Below are 21,630 nucleotides of genomic sequence, written 5' to 3'. Positions count from 1 at the left end.
CAGTGGCGCTGTTATAGTGTTACGCTAACTGATGAGCTATGGTGTCGCCCAAAACAAATTAGGTGCTGCAGTGGACCACTCAGCCCTTCAAACGTGCTCTGCTATGTCACAGTACCATGGCTGATTACTCGTCCATACTTCAAAGAAAAAGGTTCCAATGTCTGGAAACTTCTTGTTGTAAGTTGCTAACTGCCAGAGTAACAGTGGGGTAACATAGAGCCATTAGCACGACGCTATTACAGCTCAGGACATTGGAGTTAGGAGTTCAGTTCCGGCATCCTCTGTTAGAAGTTTGTACATCCTTCAGGTGAGTGCACGTGTTTCCTCTGGGTGTTCCAGTTTCCTCTCTCAGTCCAAAGGCCTTCCGGTTAGTAGGTTAATTAGTCTTTGTAAACTGTTCCATGATTAGGCTAGGGTTAAATAGGTGGGGTGCTGGGCGTCATGGCTTATTAGGCTTGATCCTCACTGTATCCCTAAATAAAATAAAAGAACTCAAAGGGAAAGCAATGGTCAACCTAGATCTGTAGGTTCACATCTGGTGATTAAGAGAATAGCCCAAAGAATGATATTTATAAAAGGTATTTGAAACTTAAAGATATCTGGTATATGCATACTACAGTTCTTTGCCTGTGAAGTGGTTGTGATTGCCTTGCTTCCACCACGGTACTATGGGCTCGGAGATGGGCAAGGAGTCCCAGGCAGGATCTGCACTCTGCTGTCCAACTCCTGGCCAGAAATAGCTAAGTTACTGAGAACACGAGGAAATCTGCAGATGCTGGAAATTCAAGCAACACACACAAAATGCTGGTGAAACCAGGCAGCATCTATAGGGAGAAGCACTGTCGACGTTTTGAGCCGAGACCCTTCGTCAGGACTAACCGAAAGGAAAGATAGTAAGAGATTTGAAAGTAGGAGGGGGAGGTGGAAATGCGAAATGATAGGAGAAGACCGGAGGGGATGGGATGAAGCTGAGAGCTGGAAAGGTGATTGGCGAAAGTGATACAGAGCTGGAGAAGGGAAAGGATCATGGGACGGGAGGCCTCAGGAGAAAGAAAGGGGGAGCACCAGAGGGAGATGGAGAACAGGCAGAGTGATGGGCAGAGAGAGAGAGAAAAAAACAATTAAATATGTCAGGGATGGGGTAAGAAGGGGAGGAGGGGCATTAACGGAAGTTAGAGAAGTCATTGTTCATGCCTTCAGGTTGGAGGCTACCCAGCCGGTATATAAGGTGTTGTTCTTCCAACCTGAGTGTGGCTTCACCTTGACAGTAGAGGAGGCTATGGATAGACATATCAGAATGGGAATGGGACATGGAATTAAAATGTGTGGCCACTGGGAGATCCTGCTTTCTCTGGCGGACAGAGCGTAGGTAAGTTACTGAGATCTCAATTTTTTACTGGGGCATTTCAAACGGTCATGGAGCACACAGGCCCTTCAGTCCATCTAGTCTTTGCTTAACTGTTTTTCTGCCTGGTCCAATCGACCTAAACCTGGACCATAGTCCTCCATATCCTCCCATTCATGAACTCATCCAAATTTCTCTTAAATGTTACAATCAAACCCACATCCACCACTTCCGCTGGCAGTTCACACCACCCTCTCAGTGAAGTCGTCCCCCCTCAGGTTCCCCTTAAATATTCCATTTTTTCCCTTAACCCAGGACCCCTAGTTCCAGTCTCACCCAACCTTGGTGGAAAAAGCCTGCTTGCAATTACCTTATCTATACCCCTCATAATTTTGCATACCTCTATCAAATCTCTCCTAATTCTCTTACACTCTAGGGAATAAAGTCCTAATCTATTGAACCATTCTCTATATATCAGATCCCCAATTCCCAGCAACATGATTGTAAAATTTTTTCTGTACTCTTTAAACAACATGACATTATATCATAGAGTCAAAGGGATGTTCAAAGGCATAGCTTCTAAAGATCCTCTGAAAGGAAGAAATGAAATAGTCAATGGGCTACTGGGTGAATTCCTTAAGGAATTCATTCCTTAGGTCCTTAAAAATAATTCGTTAAGAAATTGTCCTTCAGGTTCATTAAGGTTGTTATAACCAGGGGTAGTAGTGCGGACAAGCTCCGACTAGCTATTAAATGCTCCCAATGGTGGGCATCTCAAATAGCCTCTGACAACCAAGTCCAGCTCCTGGCCTTTACAGTTGTTTAGCTACTAAGCCCCACAGAACCGTTTCTCTGACAGGGGCAAAATCTGATTACCAATTGCCTCAAGTAGATGGGGCTTGTCGGCCATAGTTGGCAGTTCATCCAGAAAAAAATAATCTGATCGCAAACCTCCGCTGCCTTGCGATCATACCCACTAATGGAAAAGACTTCGGGAGTAAACCCTGAGGGAAAAATCCAGAGCTGGAGCCCCGAAGGAAGTCCAGTGTTGAGTTCAACGCTGACTGGTAACTCCTGCGACATCACTGGTGCCAAACTGTATCAATCTCTGCCATATCTCTTTGGATTCGTCAGCTATGTGGAGAGGGGAGCCTGCTACATAGGCAATAGCTTGCACTCCATATCATACTGCTCTGTCTTGCGTATCATGGAGACAGCTGGGACACAACATGCATGGTTGACCCCAACCAGAGAGCTTCTGCCACAGCTGAGGGCACAGGCAAATAAACTGCAGGAAAGGCACAAACAGGAGAAAATCTGCAGATGCTGGAAGTCCAAAGCAACACACAAAATGCTAGAGGAACTCAACAGGCCAGGCAGCATCTATGGAAAAGAGTACAGTCGACATTTCGGACCAAAACCCTTCTTCAGAACTGCAAAGGAAGGGAAGTCAGAGCAGGAAGGCAGGGGGAGGGGAGGAAGAAATACAAGGCGATAGGGTATAGATGAACAAGTGCCACACCTCCTCCCTCGCTACCATTCAGGGCCCCAAACAGTCCTTCCAGGTGAGGTTAGTCTGTTGGTGTTGTCTACTGTATCCAGCGCTCCCAGTGTAGTCTCCTGTATATCGGTGATATCCAGTATAAATTGGAAGACCATTTTGCTGAGCACCTACAATCCATCCAACAGAAAAAGTGGGATCTCCCTGTAGCCACCGATTTCAATTCCACTTCCCATTCCCACATGTCAGTCTATAATCTCTTCTACTGCTGTATGAACCCACACTCAGGTTGGAGGAGCATCACCTTATATTTCAGCAGGGTAGCCTCCAACCAGATGGCATGAACATTGATTTCTCTAACTTCAGTAATTGTCTCCTCCCCTCTCCTTCACTATTCCCCATTCCCATTTCCCTCTGTCACCTTATCTCCTTACCTATCTATCACCTCTCTCTAGGACTCCTCCCCTTCTCTTTCTTTCACAACCTTCTATCCTCTCCTATCAAATTCTCCTTCATCCAGCCCTTTATCTCTTTCACTAATCAAATTGCCAGCACTTTACTTCATACCGTCCCCCTTTCCATCACCTACCACCTTGTACTACTTCCTCCCTTCCCCGCCAGCTTCTTACCCTGACTTCACCCCTTCCTCTCCAGTTCTCAAGAAGGGCTTCAGCCCGAAACGTCGACTGTTTGCTCTTTTCTGTAGATGTTGCCTGGCCTGCTGAGTTCCTCCAGCATTTTGTGTGTGTTGCTGCAGGAAAGTAGTGCTTTGGGAATACACCGGAAAAGCATGCAATTTGTATTGGCACAGAGGCCATAGTACTTCAATTTGATTTGAAATTATTCTTGTAACCATATTCTGAATAGTGGAATGCAGACAAAGCAAATTTAAAAATGCAAACAGAACTGTGGACTGAAGATATTAAAAGGTCTTAAACTTGTTGCCTGAAATTCTTGAGTCATAATTCATTTTATAGAAAAAGAAAACATCAAAAAGATAGGCTATTTTAACATTTGTTGTTTTTTTCACCCCGCATACTAATCCTTTGAGAAAATTGTTTAAATAACCTGCCAGTGTCTATTCTGAAAATATCAAATTTACAGGATGCTCACCTTTACCATCAGAGATATAAAGTACAAGACATATCAGGTCAAGCTCAAATGACGTACATTAGTCAGATTATCGCCCTGTGTATAGTTCTGGTTACTACAATATAGGAGGGATGCCTTATCTCTATCTAATCATAGAGAAGATTGAGGAAACTGGTGTTTACTACTTTTGGAATAGAGATGGTCAAGGGGAAATTTCATTAAGGTGTGCACAATTATGATGGGCTGAGGTAAGATGAAAAGGAAGGATCCATTTCCCAAGGAGAAAGTTCACAATTAGGGGACTGTGTTGAAAAAGTTAAATGCGATTCCTCCTTGGTCTATGCTAAACTAAAATGGAAGTCTGTAATACAAACTGCTGCTAGCTTGGAGAGGGATTGTTTTGGCAAGTACAAGAAAACAAGACCACAGCAATGTTTTGATAAGGTTACGGGAGAACAAGTCTACAGCCATAACAGTGGAAAATAGTGAAAAACATGTTTTTCTGGGGAAGGTGAGGTACCAAACGCATGGAGAAGTACCAGTGTGAGAGGTTCTGAAGGGTATAAAATGGGATACTTTCTTTGAGTAGGGAGGAACTGAGTTTTGTCTTAGGTTGGATCACAGCTGATGCTGAGATAAGGAACAGTACATTGAGGGAGTCAGGGTATGTCCAGTCAGAGTGAGAGACAGAGAAAGACACAAAGAGAGACAGACAGACAAAGACAGACAGAGGTGGGGGGAGACAGAGAGAGGGAGGGAGGGAGACGGAGGGAGACAGAGAGAGAGAGGGACAGAGAGAGCACGCATGCGTGCCAGGTGAACAGAGACAGAGACAATAAGAAGAAATAAACAGGCTGTGTGTGAGATTGTCACATCTGTGGCCTCTCTAGTTCAGCTTGCTCAGTGAATGATAACGAGTATCTTGATTTCTGTACTGCCACTCCTGGAGACTTTTTTTTTCCGTATTGCATTGGTGTCAGTTCTGATAAAAAGTTTTCTTGTGGCCTTGAACACGTGTCATCTCCTTTGTTGGTGTTTGTAAATACATATGTGAATAACCTGAGCTGAACCAGGAAAGAATACATAATGGATTTTGTTATTTTCATTTACAGAGGCATGGGCTTAAATAATTGCCGAAGAAGCATTTGATGAATACGTCAGTTGATTGTTTAGACAGATTTCCTCATGCAAGTTCTATTGGATTTCTGGAGAATACTGCATGAGAGTGATAAGAAACCTCACTAATTTTAGAAGATTGGATTCAGATCTATCTATCGCATATATATTGAAACATTGAGTGAAATGCATCATCATTTGTGTCAACAAACAATACAACCTAAAGGTGTGCTGGGGTTGGCAGCCTGCAAATTTTGACACACGCACACACCTCACTCACTCCTCCAACCCTAGGACAGGCCATCTCTGATCCTCCAGCAATCAGCGGACTCGTGGATATCAGGCCTCTAGCTTCCCCAGCGGACTGGCCGACTTGATATATGCATGAGTACTCGATAGGCTATATCTTCCTCAGCTAGCATGGACTCAATGGAATGAAGGGCCTGTCTCTGTGCCATAAAATTCTGTGATTCTATGGAGCAAAGTCAAGTATTCACAAATGATTTGTCCTTCCATGTGTTGAGATCAAGAATCCACTCACACACTCGACAACCCTAAATTCTTAATACTCCATGCCTCACTGAACAATATTATAACCAATTCTATCCTTAAGTATCTTCTAAACAGAATCAAGGATCAATTTTATTTGCCATGTACAATAACATGCATTAGGAATTTGCTGTGGTGTGTTGGTCTGGGTGCAACATGCAACAAAAACAATCTCATTTCAACAATTATAAAGAATAAAAATTTTATAAGATAATGTTAGATATGGAACAAAATGTGCATAAATACACAAGTGCTATAATGTAAATGTAAACAGCTGTATAAAAAGTGATTTGAAGTGTTTACAGTGCAGTGATGGAGGTAATGGGGGCTCGCGAGAATCAGAATAAAGTTTGTCATCGGCATCTTATATGACATGAAGTTTGTTGTTTTGTATCTGCAGTACTGTGCAAAAAATTGCTATAAATTACAAAATAAATAGTGTAAAAAAAAAGGATTAACAGTTACAACCGTTAACAATTCACTGACTTTTCAGAAATCTGATGGTGGAGGGGAAGAAGCTGTTCCTGAATCAGTGTGTCTTCAGGCTCCTGTACCTCCTCCTGACGACAGCAATGAGAAGAGAGCGTGTCCCAGATGGTGGATAGTGTGAATATCAACTTTTTGATGTTAATGTTATGGTGTTAATATTATTTTATGTGATATTTGTAATATATACACACTGAGTCTTGCACATTGGTCCCTGAGGAATGTTGTTTAGTTTAGCTGTACACATGTGTACAGTTGAATGACAATAAACTTGAACTAGTGTTAAACTCGCTAAAGCTGCCACGTGCAAGAATGAAATTCATTATTTACCTTGCTAATTTGTCTAATATCTCGTTTCTCATGTAGCTACTGCAGTACGTGTTCTGATTCACAATCTCAGCTGTTAGAGTCGGCCAGGATGCAGAACGCTCGCCACTCTGGAAGGCCTCAATCCAGTTCGAAATTTTGTCCCAGCTGTGTCTGGAAGTATGGTAAGTCCACAGTACCTCAGGACTGCAAGACTGAAATGCTGTGAAGAGATTTGAGCACTTGGTTCATAAAAGTTCATTTCAAAACAATACCAAAATCAACTTCTAAATAACAATATAAAGTTGCACTGCTCCATTCGGTTCCCACAACACAAAAGACACACTGAGGCTTTCCAAGGCTTTGGTCAGATTACACTTGTAGTACTGGTAACAGTTTTGGGTCCCTTATCTATGAAAGAGTGTGTTAGCATGAGGGAGGGTCCAGAGGAGGCTCAGGACGGGAATGAAAGGGATAATGTACAAGAGTGTTTGATGGCTCTGAGCCTGTACTCACTGCTGCCTAATTCTGCTCCAAGTCTTATCGTCTGAAGCCTAGAGAGAGCCAAAGAACTTCACAGTAGAAATGTAGGCTTTTCTTCCTCGTCATTATTCAGTAATGGGTATGATTATATTTAAAGCGCTCTGGAAGGGACATGGAATCAAAATGATCCATAGATTTCAAAACTTTCCACACTAAGAACTGGAATTGGCTAGGGATAGTGAAGATTAGCTTTACTTGTCACGGGTACATCGAAACATACGGTGAAATGCGTTGTTTCGTGCCAATGAACAACACTGTCCGAGGATGCACTTGGAGCGGGCCACAAGTGTCTCCATACCTTTGTGCCAACAGCACATGAGCACAAGTTATCAACCCGAACCCGAACATTGTGGGAGGAAACCCACACAGTCACATGGAGAACATACAAGCTACTTACAGCCAACGATGAGAAATGGATGGAGCTCGTTGGCTTTGTAAAGTGTTACATGAACCGCTATGCTACTGTGCTACCCCTGTGAGTAACTGGGGTTTTTTCCCAGGACAGAGTAGTTAGCAGAAACTAGTGGTTTATGACTTAAACCAAATGACTTTATTCATTTGATCATAACATGATAAGTTTTTATCTACAATTTGAGAGGGATAAGGGCAGATCAGAGGTGTCAGTGTTGCAATTAAATAAAGGAGACTATGGGGCCATGAGGGAAGAGCTGGCCAAAGTTAAATGGGCGGATGCCCTGGCAGGAAAGACAGTGGATCAGCAGTGGCAGATATTCTTGGGCATAATACAAAAGATGCAAAAGCAGTTCATTCCAATGAGAAGGAAGGATTCAAAGAGGGGGAAGGGGCCACAGTGGTTGACAAAGGAAGTCAGAGATTGTATAGCATTAAAGAAAAAGAAGTATGACAGGGCTAAGATGAGTGGGAATACAGATGATTGGGAAAGTTTTAAGGAACAGCAGATCTTAACTAAAAAAGCAATACGGAGAGAAAAAATCAGGTATGAGCTCAGTCCAGCCAGGAATATAAAAGGGGATAGCAAAAGCTTTTTTAGCTATGTGAAGAGAAAGACGATAGTTAAGAACAATGTTGGCCCCTTGAAGAACGAATTGGGAGAAATTGTTATGGGAAACAGGGAAATGGCAACAGAATTTAATGCGTACTTTAGATCTGTCTTCACCAGGGAGGACACAAGCAATCTCCCAGATGTATGGATGGGCCAGGGTCATAAGATATCAGAGGAATTGAGACAAATTGACATTAGGAAAGAAACTGTGATGAGTAGACTGGTAGGACTGAAGGCTAATAAATCCCTGGGTCCAGATGGTCTGCATCCGAGGGTTCTAAAAGAGGTGGCTCAGGAAATTGCGGATGCATTGGTAATCATTTTCCAATGTTCCTTAGATTCAGGATCAGTTCCTGAAGGTTGGAGAGTGGCTAATGTTATCCCACTTTTCAAGAAAGGAGGGAAGGAGAAAACGGAGAACTATCGCCCTGTTAGCCTAACGTCAGTCGTGGGGAAGATGCTTGAGTCCATTATTAAGGACAAAATAGTGGCACATCTAGATGGCAGAAATAGGATTAGGCCGAGCCAGCATGGATTTACCAAGGGCAAATCATGCTTGACTAATCTGTTGGAGTTTTTTGAGGGTGTAACAAGGATGTTAGACGAGGGTAAGCCAGTGGATGTTGTATACCTAGATTTTCAGAAGGCATTCGATAAGGTGCCACATAGGAGATTGGTGAGTAAAATCAGAGCTCATGGCATTGGGGGCAGGGTTTCAACATGGATAGAAAACTGGTTGGCAGATAGAAAGCAAAGGGTAGCAGTGAATGGGTGTTTCTCGGACTGGCTGGAGGTGACTAGTGGGGTACCACAGGGCTCTGTATTGGGACCACAGCTCTTTACGATTTATGTCAATGATTTAGATGAGGGCATTGAAAACTATATCAGCAAGTTTGCTGACGATACTAAACTGGGTGGCAGTGTGACATGCGAAGAGGACGCTAGGAGAATACAGGGAGACTTGGATAGGCTGGGTGAGTGGGCAGATACTTGGCAGATGTCATTCAATGTGAATAAATGTGAAGTTATCCACTTCGGAAGCAGGAACAAGAGGGCAGAGTATCGTCTGAACGGAGTAGAGTTAGGTAAGGGAGAAATGCAAAGAGACCTAGGAGTCCTAGTTCACCAGTCAATGAAGGTGAATGAGCAAGTGCAACAGGCAGTGAAGAGGGCAAATGGAATGTTGGCCTTTGTTACAAGGGGAATTGAATACAAGAGCAAGGATGTCCTTTTGCATTTGTACAGGGCCCTGGTGAGACCACACCTGGAATATTGTGTACAGTTTTGGTCTCCAGGTTTAAGGAAGGACATTCTGGCAGTTGAGGAAGTGCAGCGTAGATTCACTAGGTTGATTCCTGGGATGGCAGGGCTGTCTTACGCAGAAAGATTGGAGAGATTGGGCTTGTACACGCTGGAATTGAGGAGATTGAGAGGGGATCTGATTGAAACGTTTAAGATAATTAAAGGATTTGATAGGATTGAGGCAGGAAATATGTTCCAGATGTTGGGAGAGTCCAGTACCAGAGGGCATGGATTGAGAATAAGAGGTCAGTTATTTAAAACAGAGTTGAGGAAGAGCTTCTTCTCCCAGAGAGTTGTGCAGGTGTGGAATGCACTACCTCGGAAGACGGTGGAGGCCAATTCTCTGGATGCTTTCAAGAAGGAGCTAGATAGATATCTGATGGATAGGGGAATCAAGGGATATGGGGACAAGGCAGGGACTGGGTATTGATAGTGAATGATCAGCCATGATCTCAGAATAGCGGTGCAGACTCGAGGGGCTGAATGGTCTACTTCTGCACCTATTGTCTATTTTCTATTGTCATTTATTGTCATTTTCAAGATGAGTACAGTATTGTGCAAAAGCCTTAGGCACAGACATACATCTATGGTGTCTAAAACTTTTGCACAGTACTGTAGTAACTTTATGTATTACGCTGTACTGCTGCTACAAAAAAAATCATGACTTATGTGAGTGATAATAAACCTGATACTGATATACTGTTGGTCTTTATTATGGACTGAGACTGGGAAGGGGGCAGGGAGAGGGGAATAATGGTTGGGAAAAGGGGAAGGGAGAGGGGAGGGAGCAGGAAGCACCAGAGAGACATTCTGTAATGATCAATAAACTAATTGTTTGGAATCAAATGATCTTGTCTGGTGTCTCAGGGCTGGGTGTGTCTGCAACAGCACCAACCCCTGCCCTGGCACTCTTTCTCTGCCACCCGTCCCACACTGCTGCACTCTCACCATTCCCAATGTCCTTTACTCCCGGCAAATTTACAAACTCATTCTCTGCTCCACATTGACAAATACAGTACTGTGCGAAAGTCTTAGGCACCCTAGCTATAGATATGTAGCTAAGGCTTTTACATAGTACCGTACGTTATTCCACAGTATTATAAGGTTAAGAGCACCAAAAGTGTTAAAAGAAATCAGAGCAATGCTATAAATTGAGGTGAAATGTCAATGTTCAACAGCAGTGAGTCTGAACACCTTTACATAATCCTTGCTTCTTAAAATAAACTATAAATGCATTTCAGAAAGCGCTGCTCCCAATTATTACATTTATATTCTCCCACGGGAATTGGTGTATAATGGGCAAAGTCAACACTTATTGGACATTTCCAATTATCCTGACATGAAGGTAGCGAGCAAGTGGTTCACTGCTGCGTGACTTTGCCAGAAGACTAGAGTAAGGATCCATTGTTCGAATTCTACCAGAGCCTTTGTTGAATTCTAATTTAGTGAATTAATTACATTTTGGAATCAAAAAGGCAGCGTCAGTAATGGTGTACATTAATCTTGAGGACCATCAGAAAAATCCATTTTATTCACCAGTATCATACAGGGAAGGAAATACTTAACTATGCACTCCATGTCAACTTTAATAGGTACACCTGCTCATTAATGCAAATGTATAATCAGCCAATCATGCAGCAGCAACTCAATGCTAAAAAGCACGCAGACATGGTCAAGATATTCAGTTGTTGTTCAGACCAAACATCAGAATGGGGAACGAATGTGATCTAAGTGACTTCGACCGTAGAATGATTGTTAATGCCAGACGGGATGGTTTAAGCATCTTAGGACTGCTGATCTCCTGCAATTTTCACACACAACAGCCTCTAGAGTTTACAGAGAATGATATGAAAATCAAAATCCTTCCAATGAGTGGCAGTTCTGTGGGCAAAAATGCTTTGTTAATGAGAGAGGTCAGAGGAGAATGGCCAGAGTGGTTCAAGCTGACAGGAAAGAGACAGTAACTCAAATAACCACACATTACAACAGTGGCGTGCAGATGAGCACCTCTGAATGCACGACACATCAAAACTTGAAGTGGATGGGTTAGAGCAGCAGAAGACCATGAACATACCAATGGCTATTTTATTAGGTATGGGAGGTACCGAATAAAGTAGCCACAAGTGTATTAGATCAGAGGCAATACCTAAACTAGCTCAAAGATTGGAAGAGCTTTAGAATCTTTGAGTTTGTGGAGGTGATTCATTGTACTTAATCCTCAGCTAAACTGGCCATGATGGTTCAAATAGACTTGCAGATCTTTTTAATGGCTTCAGTTAAAGATGTCAGGTCTTTATTGAAATCTAGTCCTGAAAAATTCCTTAAAAATAACAAGACTGACATCTCAATTTAATGTTTCTGCTTCAGATTCAATAATCCACTTCTAGACCATTAGAATTGTCTATGGGAGATAAAACTATTCAAAGCTTAGCTTTCTGATTAACTAAACCCTTTACAGCACTATCACAAGGATCATAAACTCGAGAAATTCTGCAGATGCTGGAAATCCAGAGCAACACACACACACAAAATGTTGGAGGGACTCAACAGGTCAGGCAGCATCTATGGAAATGAATAACAGTCCTAATCTTGGGCCGAGACTCTTCTTCAGGACAGGATTACATGCCCTGACTCTTGTAAACTATGCATAAACTAGCTCCATTATAGGCCAAACATACCTGTCTCTGGTTTTCTAGATAAACAAATTCGCTCCTTTGCAATGTTATCCCACCATTTAGCCCAGTCCAGTATGACCATACAAGAATTTGGGCTTCTTGGTTCCCCAGCTCCAACCTCACAGCTCAGCACTTGCTCCAGAACAGCAGAATATTTGGGATCAATATCTTCAACCTGCAATAAACTGGAAAGAGTCACATAATTAGCATGTTGCCTGATGTAGTTTCTCTCAATTAATCAATATGTTGCTGCAAAGGTAATTATTACATCAATAATAATCTAGTGATTCAGATGAGAAAACTCAAAATGCAAACAAGTTTTACATGTGGTAAAATGCACTTCAGCTGGTACAAACGCCAAACTTCCCGAGTGCCTTCACAACCATGACCCAATAGCTCATTTATTTACTCAGAGACGCCAGGCAGTGTAGGCCCTTCTGGCCCTTTGAGCCGTGCCAGCAACTCCTGTAGCCTATCACTGGACGATTTACAATGTCCAATTAACCGACCAGTCTAACCCTTTAGACTGTGAGAGGGAACTGGAGCAGTTGGAGAAAACCCATGCATTCCGTGGGGAGTATGGATAAACTCCTTACAGATGATGTTGGAAATGAACTCCAAACGCTGACGTACTGAACTATAATAACGTCACACTAACCTCTGCACCACCATGGCGCACTCTGTTCTCGGAATCCAAATGCTACTTTCTTAATCAATCCACCCCAGCCTCTTTGATCTCCTATCATGAGGTAGGAGATACCGCAGTATATGAATAAGGACGGCTAGAAGTCTCCCAGGTGTGAGACTTCTGAACACCCCTCTACCACCCAGTTCATATTTATGACAGAGCCAGTAATAGTAATACTGCTGTATATTTAACTATGTATATGTCGTATATCCACTTTATGTCAAGTTGTACAACTATAGACTTTTTTATTATCTATTAAGATTATTATGTTAATACAAATGTTTGTATTATTTTACGCTAAGTATGTGATATATATAGTGTTTTGCATCTTGGTCCTTGAGCAACGTTGGTTTGTTCAGCTGTATACATGTGTACAGTTGAATGACAATAAATTTGAACTTGAATTTTGATTTCTTTTTAAATAGTCCTGGTCGGAATACTTTCCGTAGAGCTCCCCATGACTAAATTAAGCACCTGCCCACCTCCCTCCTGAAACAGAGTACATCTCCACTATTTATTGTAACACACACAAAATGTTGGAGGAACTCAGCAGCAGCTATGGAAATGAATAAAGTTGATGTTTTGGGCTGAGAGGAAGAGGAAGGAACCAGAATAAGCAGTTGGGGGGGGGCGGTTGGGGGGTGATGAATAAAGAGAATGACTTTCAGCTAGAAGGTGATAGATGAAACCAGGTGAGTGGGGAGGATAAGGTGAGAAACTGGGAGGTGATAAATGGAAAAGGTAAACTATTTTGTTCTGTCAGTTTTGACAAAATGTCTGGAGATTTTCGTGACCTTGTCTTCACAATCTTGCCTGTGCCTAACATGTATGGGACACAGTTGAGCTTAATGGAAGCTCTAGTAAACCTGCCCAATTTCATTTCAATAGAAAAAGTTCTTTCAGCTTGGCTGACATCACGTCATTTGATCTGGTTTCTGATCTTGATTCAAGTGGATCTGGTTTGTCTGCACAGTTCAGATACCCAGAAGATAAAGTCACCTAGTTGTTAGGAGAACCTACTACATATTTATTAAAAAAAATAAAAGATTTGCTTTATTCACCTTCATGTACTTCAAAACATACAGTGAAATGTGTTGTTTGCATCCAAGACCAACACAGACCGAGGATGTACTGGGAATAGCACACAAGTTTTGCCATGCTTCTGGGGCCAGCATAGTACACCCACAATTCACTAAAACTAACCCGTTCGGCTTTGGGCTGTGGGAGGAAACTGGAGCACTTGGAGGAAACCCACAGTCACAGGGCAAACTCCTTCAGCAGTGGGAATTGAACCCTGATTGGTGGTGGCTGGTGGTGTAAAGTGTTACACTAATTGCTATGCTATGGTGCTGATACCACTTTATGAACCAACATTAAAAACAACTAAAGAAATACCTAAATGACACAGAAGTGGATTTGATGCTGGCCAGGACTGGAGCTCACAAACCCGTGTTCAGCAACAATTAAAACACATATTTAACTAAATAACTGAAATCAGCAATTGGGAATGCACCACCTAGTGTCACTCAACTACTGATGTCTTCATCTTTGAAGACAAAACACGTGGGGGTAGAAGAAGAAGAAAGCCCTTAACTCTGAGAGGAGTCATCGGGACGCCGTTGTGATGGCGCTTTTTAAGCAGGCTTTCTTATTTTTACGAGGCCAAGTTGCTAGCTCAATACTCAACCCAGCACGGATGCAAGGGAGCTGGCTGGATTCAAACTCGTAAGCCTGCACTCCAAAGTCTGGTGCTGATGCCACTACGCCACCAGCTGGCTACGTGGGGGTAGAGGGCACATTAATAGTGAATTCAATTGACTTCACCTCCATCTAAATGTGCCATGTGCAATCATAGTAATTTATAACAATTTATAATAAATAGAACAGTCAATATAATATAGAGTTCACTCAAATCAGCATGAGTTCATCAGTCTGATGGCCTAGTGGAAGAAGCTGTTCCAGAGCCTGTTGGTCCTGGTTTTTATACTGCGGTACCACTTTCCGAATGGTAGCAGCTGGAATAGATTGTGGTTGGGATGACTCGGGTATCCAATGATCCTGTGGACCTCTTTTACACACCTGTCCTTGTAAATGTCCAAATGTCCTGAATCAGTGGAAGTTCACAATTACAGATGCGCTGGGCTGTCTGCACCACTCTCTGCAAAGGGAGGTACAATTCCCATACCAGGCAATGATGCAGCCAGTCAGGATGCTCTCAATTGTGCCCCTGTAGAAAGTTCTTGGGATTTGGGGGCACATACCAAACTTCCTCCACCGTCTGAGGTGAAAGAGACGCTGCTGTGCCTTTTTCACCACACAGCTGGTGTGTACAGACCACGTGAGGTCCTTGGTGATGTGGATGCCGAGGAACTTGAAGCTGTTTACCCTCTCAAACCCAGATCCATTGATGTCAATAGGGGTTAGCCCGTCTCCATTCCTCCTGTAATCCACAACCAGCTCCTTTGTTTTTGCGACTTTGAGGGAAAGGTTGTTTTCTTGACACCACTGTGTCAGAGAGATGACTTCTTCCCTGTAGGCCACCTCATTATTGTTTGAGATAAGGCCAATTAATGTAGTGTCGTTGGCAAATTTAATTAGCAGAAAGGAGCTGTAGGTGGCGATACAGTTAAGGGTATACAGGGAGTAAAGGAGGGCAATCATGCTGGGATAATCATGAATAAGACCAAAAGGTAATAGAAAAGTCTTCAGACATAGGAGCAGAATTACACCATTCAGCTAATCTAGTTTGCTCTGCCGTTCCATCACAGCTGATTTATTTTCCTTTTGAACCCTATTTTCCTGCTTTCCCCACAAAACCTTTGGCACCCTTACGAATCAGGAACATATCAATCACTGTTTTAAATATGCCCAATGACTTGGCCTCCACAGCCATCTGTAGCGATGAATTACACAAAATCACCACTCTCTGGCTAAAGAAATTCCTCCTCATTTCTGTTTTAAAGGCATGTATTTTGAGGCTGTGCCCACTGGTCCTGGACTTCCCCACATGAAACATCCTCTCCATGTCTGCTCTTTCTAGGCCTTTCAATATTTGATGGGTTTTAATGAGATCCTGCCTCATTCTGCTAAACTCCAGCAAGTACAGGTTAAGAGGCATCAAACGCTCCTCGTGTGTTCATTTATTGAGATGCAGCGTGGAATAGGCCCTTCCAGCCCTTGGAGCTATTGCCGGAATTTAATCCTAGCCGAATCACAGGACAATTAACAATCACCAATTAACCCATCAACCAGTACGCCTTTGGACTGTGGGAGGAATCCCACATGGTCATGGGGTTTCTTATAGGCAACCCTGTCATTGTCATGACCCTCCACTGGACCCTGTCCAATGCCAGCACATCCTTTCCGGGAGAAAGGCCCCAAACTGCTCAAAATACACCAAGTGTGGTCTGAGCAACTCTTAAGAAGCCTCAGCCTCTTTACCCAAAGAGTGATGAGAATATGTAATAGCTGAAGGAATAGCACAAGGAATAGCTGAATTAAGTAGAGATGTACTGAAGGAAGACATTGGCTAAACAATGAAGGAGAAGGAAATATTGACAGGGTGAGATGAACAGCAAATCCCCATCATCAATCAATTTGGCAGAATGGCCTCTTGCTGTACTGTGAATTTCAGAAGAGTTCTTTATATACGCACAAACGTTCAGGAGACAGATATATTCTACCAAGTCAGACAGATTAATAGCAACAACTGAGCTTACAGAAGGTGAACTGAATCTGTAAATGGAACACTAATATGTTTGATCTAATTGAACAATGGGATGGCAATTTCAAAGGCACATTGTGTCCACAGTATCAGTGCCGTAAAGAGCCTTCAGGTAAGGCTGGAGGTTATATTGACCTACTCTCATCAGACCCGGAAGCAGAGGGCCACAGCAGCAGAACCACGTTCATACATTTAGTGACCACCCTTTATTAAATACAAGAGGTACCTTATAAAGCAGCCACAGTGCATGCTTAATCAACTCCTATTTGTAATGAAGGCAGCGCCTGTAAGATGGTTGATGATGATGAGGGTGACTCAGGCCTGAGAGGCCAGCGTCGTGAATTTTCATGCCTTACAAGGAGCGGGACAGGCGTGCCACTCCTCACACAGACATTTCACGGTATTTTTCTTTATTTTGTGAGGTTGAGTTGCGAGCTCAACACTCAACCCAGCACAGATGGAAAGCGTACTCGGGAACGGCCTGACTGGACTCAGACAGACAGACTTACTTTATTGACCCTGAGGGAAATTGGGTTTTGCTACAGCCACACCAACCAAGAATAGTGAAGAAATATAGCAATATCAGAATCAGAATCAGACTTTAATTGCCAAGTACCTGCACATACAAGGAATTTACTTCCGGCAGATGTTGTCTCTCTGCTTATAACAATAATAATGATAAATATAAATGAAAATATAGATTATACATACAAGTACTGCAATCCAAGTAATAGTTAGCCGACAGTTAACCGGCAATTAACTGTTCAGCAAAGTGACCGCAGTAGGGAAAAAACTTCTCCAGTGCCTATTAGTCTTAGTCTGGAGGGATCTGAAGCGCCTACCAGACGGAAGCAGTTCAAACAGTCCGTGCGCAGGATGGAAGGAGTCCTTTATGATGTTCCCCACCCTCTTCTTAAAACCATAAATAATTAAATAATAAGTTAATCATGCCAAGTGGAAATAAGTCCAGGACCAGCCTATTGACTCAGGGTGTCTGACACTCCGAGGGAGGAGTTGTAAAGTTTGATGGCCACAGGTAAGAATGACTTCCTATGATGCTCAGTGTTACACCTCGGTGGAATGAGTCTCTGGCTGAATGTACTCCTGTGCCTAACCAGTACATTATGGAGTGGATGGGAGTCATTGTCCAAGATGGCATGCAACTTGGACAGCATACTCCTTTCAGACACCACCGTCAGAGAGTCCAGTTCCACCCCCACAACATCACTGGCCTTATGAATGAGTTTGTTGATTCTGTTAGTGTCTGCTACCCTCAGCCTGCTGCCCCAGCACACAACAGCAAACATGATAGCACTGGCCAGCACAGCCTCGTAGAATATCCTCAGCATCATCCAGCAAGAACCTCAGTCTCCTCAGGAAATAGAGACAACCCAGTCCAGTTTATTGTTAATTCCTATCCCCAGGTATTTGTAATCCTCCACCATATCCACACTGACCCGGGAACCTCCGTTCTGGAGTCCGGCGCTAATGTCACTGCGCCACCAGCCCACCAGAGATGGTTAGGGTGTAGTTATTTTCTTTTAGCTGCAGTACTACCAATACTAAACACTTAATTACTCAGATAAACACAGACAAAATGCTGGAGGAACTCAGCAGGCCAAGCAATGTCTATGGAAAAGAGTAGACAGTCAATGTTTTGGGCTAAGACCCTTTGTCAGGACTCAACATTCCTTCAAAGAGTCATGAAGAGTCTTGACCTGAAACATCAACTGTTCACTCTTTTCCACAGATGCTGCCTGGCCCGCTGAGTTCCTCCAGCATGATGCATGTGTTGCTTTGGTTTTCCAGCATCTGCAAATCTTCGCATGTTTGTCATTACCCAGATTATATTATAATGGATCCATGGAAATGCACAACATAAAAAGCTGACAAGAAATCCAAGATTTTGAATGTTAATTAATGTCAGCAGTCACAGGCAAATATTTATTTCCAGAAAGCATTCTAACTGGTTGCATTATCATCTGGTATGCGCAGAATCAGAAAAAGCTGCAAGAGCGTTATAGGCTCAGCCTCCCCACCTTCGAGGGCATTTTCAATAGGCAATACCTCAAGAAGGCAGCATCCATTATTAAGGCACCTCACCATCTAGCACATACCCTTTACTCATTGTTACCATTAGGGAGGAGGTACAGGAGCCTAAAGACACGCTCCCAGCATTTTAGAAACAGCTTCTTCCCCTCTGCCAGAAGATTTCTGAATGGACCAAGAACCCGTGAACACTACCTCACTTTTTTTGTTCTTCTTTTACACTACTTACGTATTTTTAAATATTTCTTATTGTAACTGATAGTAAATGTTTAAGTATTTCATTTTACTACTGCTGCAAAGCAAAAATTCATGACAAATGAATGTTGGCATTTATTTTGAGAGGACTACAATATAAAAGCAAGGATGTAATGTTAAGGATCTATAAAACACCAGTGAGGCCTCAGTTCAAGTACTGTTAGTAGCTTTAAGCCCCTTAGTTAAAAAAGGTTGTCCTGACATTGGAGAGGGTACAGAGGAGGATCACAAAAATGATTCTGGGAATGAACGACTTATCATATGAAGAGTGCTTGATCGCTCTGGCCTTTACTCACTGGAATTTAGAAGAATGGGGAGATGGGGGGTATCTCATTGAAACCTATGTTGAAAGGCCTAGATCGAGTGAACGTGGAAAGGATGCTTCCTATAGAGGGAGAATCTAGGGCCAGAGGGCAGAGCCTCAGAGCAGAGGGGTGCCCATTTAGAACGGAGATCAGGAGACATTTCTGTAGCAGGGGGTGGTGAATCTGTGGAATTTGTTGCCACAAAGGGCTCTGGAGGCAGGTCACTGAATGTATTTCAGGTGGAGGTTGACAGGTTCTTGATTAGTCAGTGCGTGGAGGGTTATGCGGTGAAGGCAGGAGAATAGGGCTGAGAGGGAAATGGGTCAGCCACGATAGAATGGTGAAGCAGACTCAATAGGTTCAATGGTCTAATTCTGCTCCTATATCTTACAGTCTTCTATGTCAGTGATAATAAACTTGGTTCTGATTCAGGGTTGCCCAAGATGCACGTGCAAAAATTTTGTTGGCGCACAGCATACAGAACCACCCATCAATTGTTTAACTCCTATCCATAATAAAAAGATACATGATTATCGTTACTTCATTTATTACAATCTGTCACTGTTATACTTTTATTAATAGTAAAACAATGAATACACTTTGTTATGAATGTACCACAGCTCTGAGGGGCCGAAGGGGCGGAAGCAGCCCCCTCCTTCCGGAGAATCGCAAGATCGCTATTAATTCGGGTCTCAGACCCAGGAAGTGAGAGACAATGCAATGGTTTCGGCCATTGTTCTTAGAGGCACCTGTGTGACGTGCATGTCCCTGCTACATGACAGCTACCATGGATATGGACACCCTCGGGCAATGTGGGAGTGGGGATTGCATCACCTTACTTTGATGGACACCTACAATTCTGCAAGTCAAGATAAAAGGGGACAGCAGGAGGCAGTACCCCAGCGACGCACCAGAAGGACACCCTCGCTCAGTGCTCCCGTAATAGCTGGAAGCCATTCAAAAGCCACTCCTTTGTCTGGGGAGCGGGTGGCTGATAATACCAAGAAGGACTTCGAACTAACAACGGTGAAACAGCGCTCCCCTGATTTAACGGAGTGGCTTCATAAAGACCCGGGCAAGTTTTTTCCGTTTTTCACCGATCCCTCTAAAACACGTGAAACCCAGCGATTTCTCCGAAAGGCTAAAGTCTGCAGACTTCTGAGTGACTTTTATATTTCCAACGGACAATATATTAACCCCTAGACAATAGTAAGAGCTCACTTCTTAATGATGATTAGTACTATACCCGCGCTTTAGATTGAGTATTGACAACGTGAATTATCTGAATGTTTGTATTCCTTACTTTTGTGCCCCTTTATAAATAAAAACGTTTGAAAATAGTGACATCAGACTTCAACGGACCTCTCTATCTTTGCTGGTAAGTTATCCAGTTACGGGATACATAACAAGTTAAATAAACAGTCCTCATACTTTGTCCTTCAAATATCTACATGTTATGAATCAATAATCATCTCTGCTCAAAATTACCAGGGCAAGCAAAAGAATATTTTTTAAGAAGATTTTTGTCAAATGCGAGCACAGTCTCAAAAAGATTCTCCACCCTTGGTTGAGATTATATGTTTAAAAATCTCATCCAAAATGCTCAAAACTTTGAGGAGGTAACATAAAACTATTAAAATTTGGTTACATTAGTTAATTAAAAAGCATGTACTCTTTCTCTGAAAATGATATTGATGTTCTAGAGGAAGGTCATTGATTAAGTTTTGAGGTTTCCAAACCCAAGTAAAGAGGAACACAGTGCATCTGGGGTAATTGGTTGTGGTGTGGAGACTGCAGAAGGAAGCCTACATGGAAAACAAAAGGGGAATGGGATGGAGAAAGAAAAAATTGAGATAAGGAAGGAAGACAGTGAGGGACACTCTCTGTATCACTGCTGTGTGTGACATGCAGATAGTCACCTATGTTGAAAATAATATTAGCTTTATTTGTCACATGTACTTTGAAACATACATACAGTGGAATGCATTGTTTGCGTCAAATCAAACCAAGAGGATTGTGCGGGGCAGCCCACAACTCACTAACCCAAACCTGCATGTATGTCTTTGAACTGTGGGAGGAAACCAGAGCACCCAGAGGAAACATGCACAGCCACAAGGGACAACGTACAAACACTCTACAGACAGAGGCAGAAACTGAACCCTGATCTTATAGTTGGCAGTGTAAAGTATAACCGCGCTGCCTTGTGAATCAGGTACTGGTAAAAACGGTGGCACTGATGAAGAATAGTGACTCATCACAAGTTAAAATGTTATTTTTTGAAACTACGAACTAATGCACCATGATTCACTCGACAAATGCAACCCTGTTTGTTATCAGTGACAAAACAGCTAAGATTCAGTGATGATAATCACATACTTCAAAAGGTAAATGAATGCCCCCTAATTATGGAAAGGCTTTTTCTTCAGAGCAATGCTGCCTAATGAGTTCATTAGTATTGGCTTAATTAGCTGGAGACAATCAACCAGTGACAGATTTCCAGCCGGAATAGCAATCCATTTTGAGAGAAAAAAAAATCACATTAAATAATGCTTCCTGAAGTACCAGACTTTCACAAAAAACTCTCCTATTTAGAAAAGCTATGAATGGAAAATCATTTTTGACTTACAATAAGCACAGAAAATGGTACATAAAAGGTGGTGGATGCCTGGA

At 42.7% G+C, this 21,630-nt stretch overlaps 1 protein-coding gene across 2 annotated transcripts in view; it reads right to left on the bottom strand.

The window, feature by feature from the left end:
- spg11 (SPG11 vesicle trafficking associated, spatacsin) overlaps nucleotides 1–21,630 on the bottom strand; it is a 213,490-nt gene that overhangs the window by 131,695 nt on the left and 60,165 nt on the right. For both annotated transcript variants that reach the window (XM_059953035.1, XM_059953036.1), the window contains exons 14-15: nucleotides 11,943–12,124; nucleotides 6,420–6,618 (exon numbers count right to left, since the gene is read on the bottom strand). In XM_059953035.1, the coding sequence (XP_059809018.1) occupies nucleotides 6,420–6,618; nucleotides 11,943–12,124 (381 nt within the window). The remainder of the gene's footprint in view (nucleotides 1–6,419; nucleotides 6,619–11,942; nucleotides 12,125–21,630) is intronic.

The sequence above is a fragment of the Hypanus sabinus genome, chromosome 28 (assembly GCF_030144855.1).
Source record: "Hypanus sabinus isolate sHypSab1 chromosome 28, sHypSab1.hap1, whole genome shotgun sequence".
NCBI classification, from domain to species: Eukaryota; Metazoa; Chordata; class Chondrichthyes; order Myliobatiformes; family Dasyatidae; genus Hypanus; species Hypanus sabinus.
Note: the sequence above shows the minus strand (reverse complement) of the source record. Positions and strands in the feature narration are given on the sequence as shown.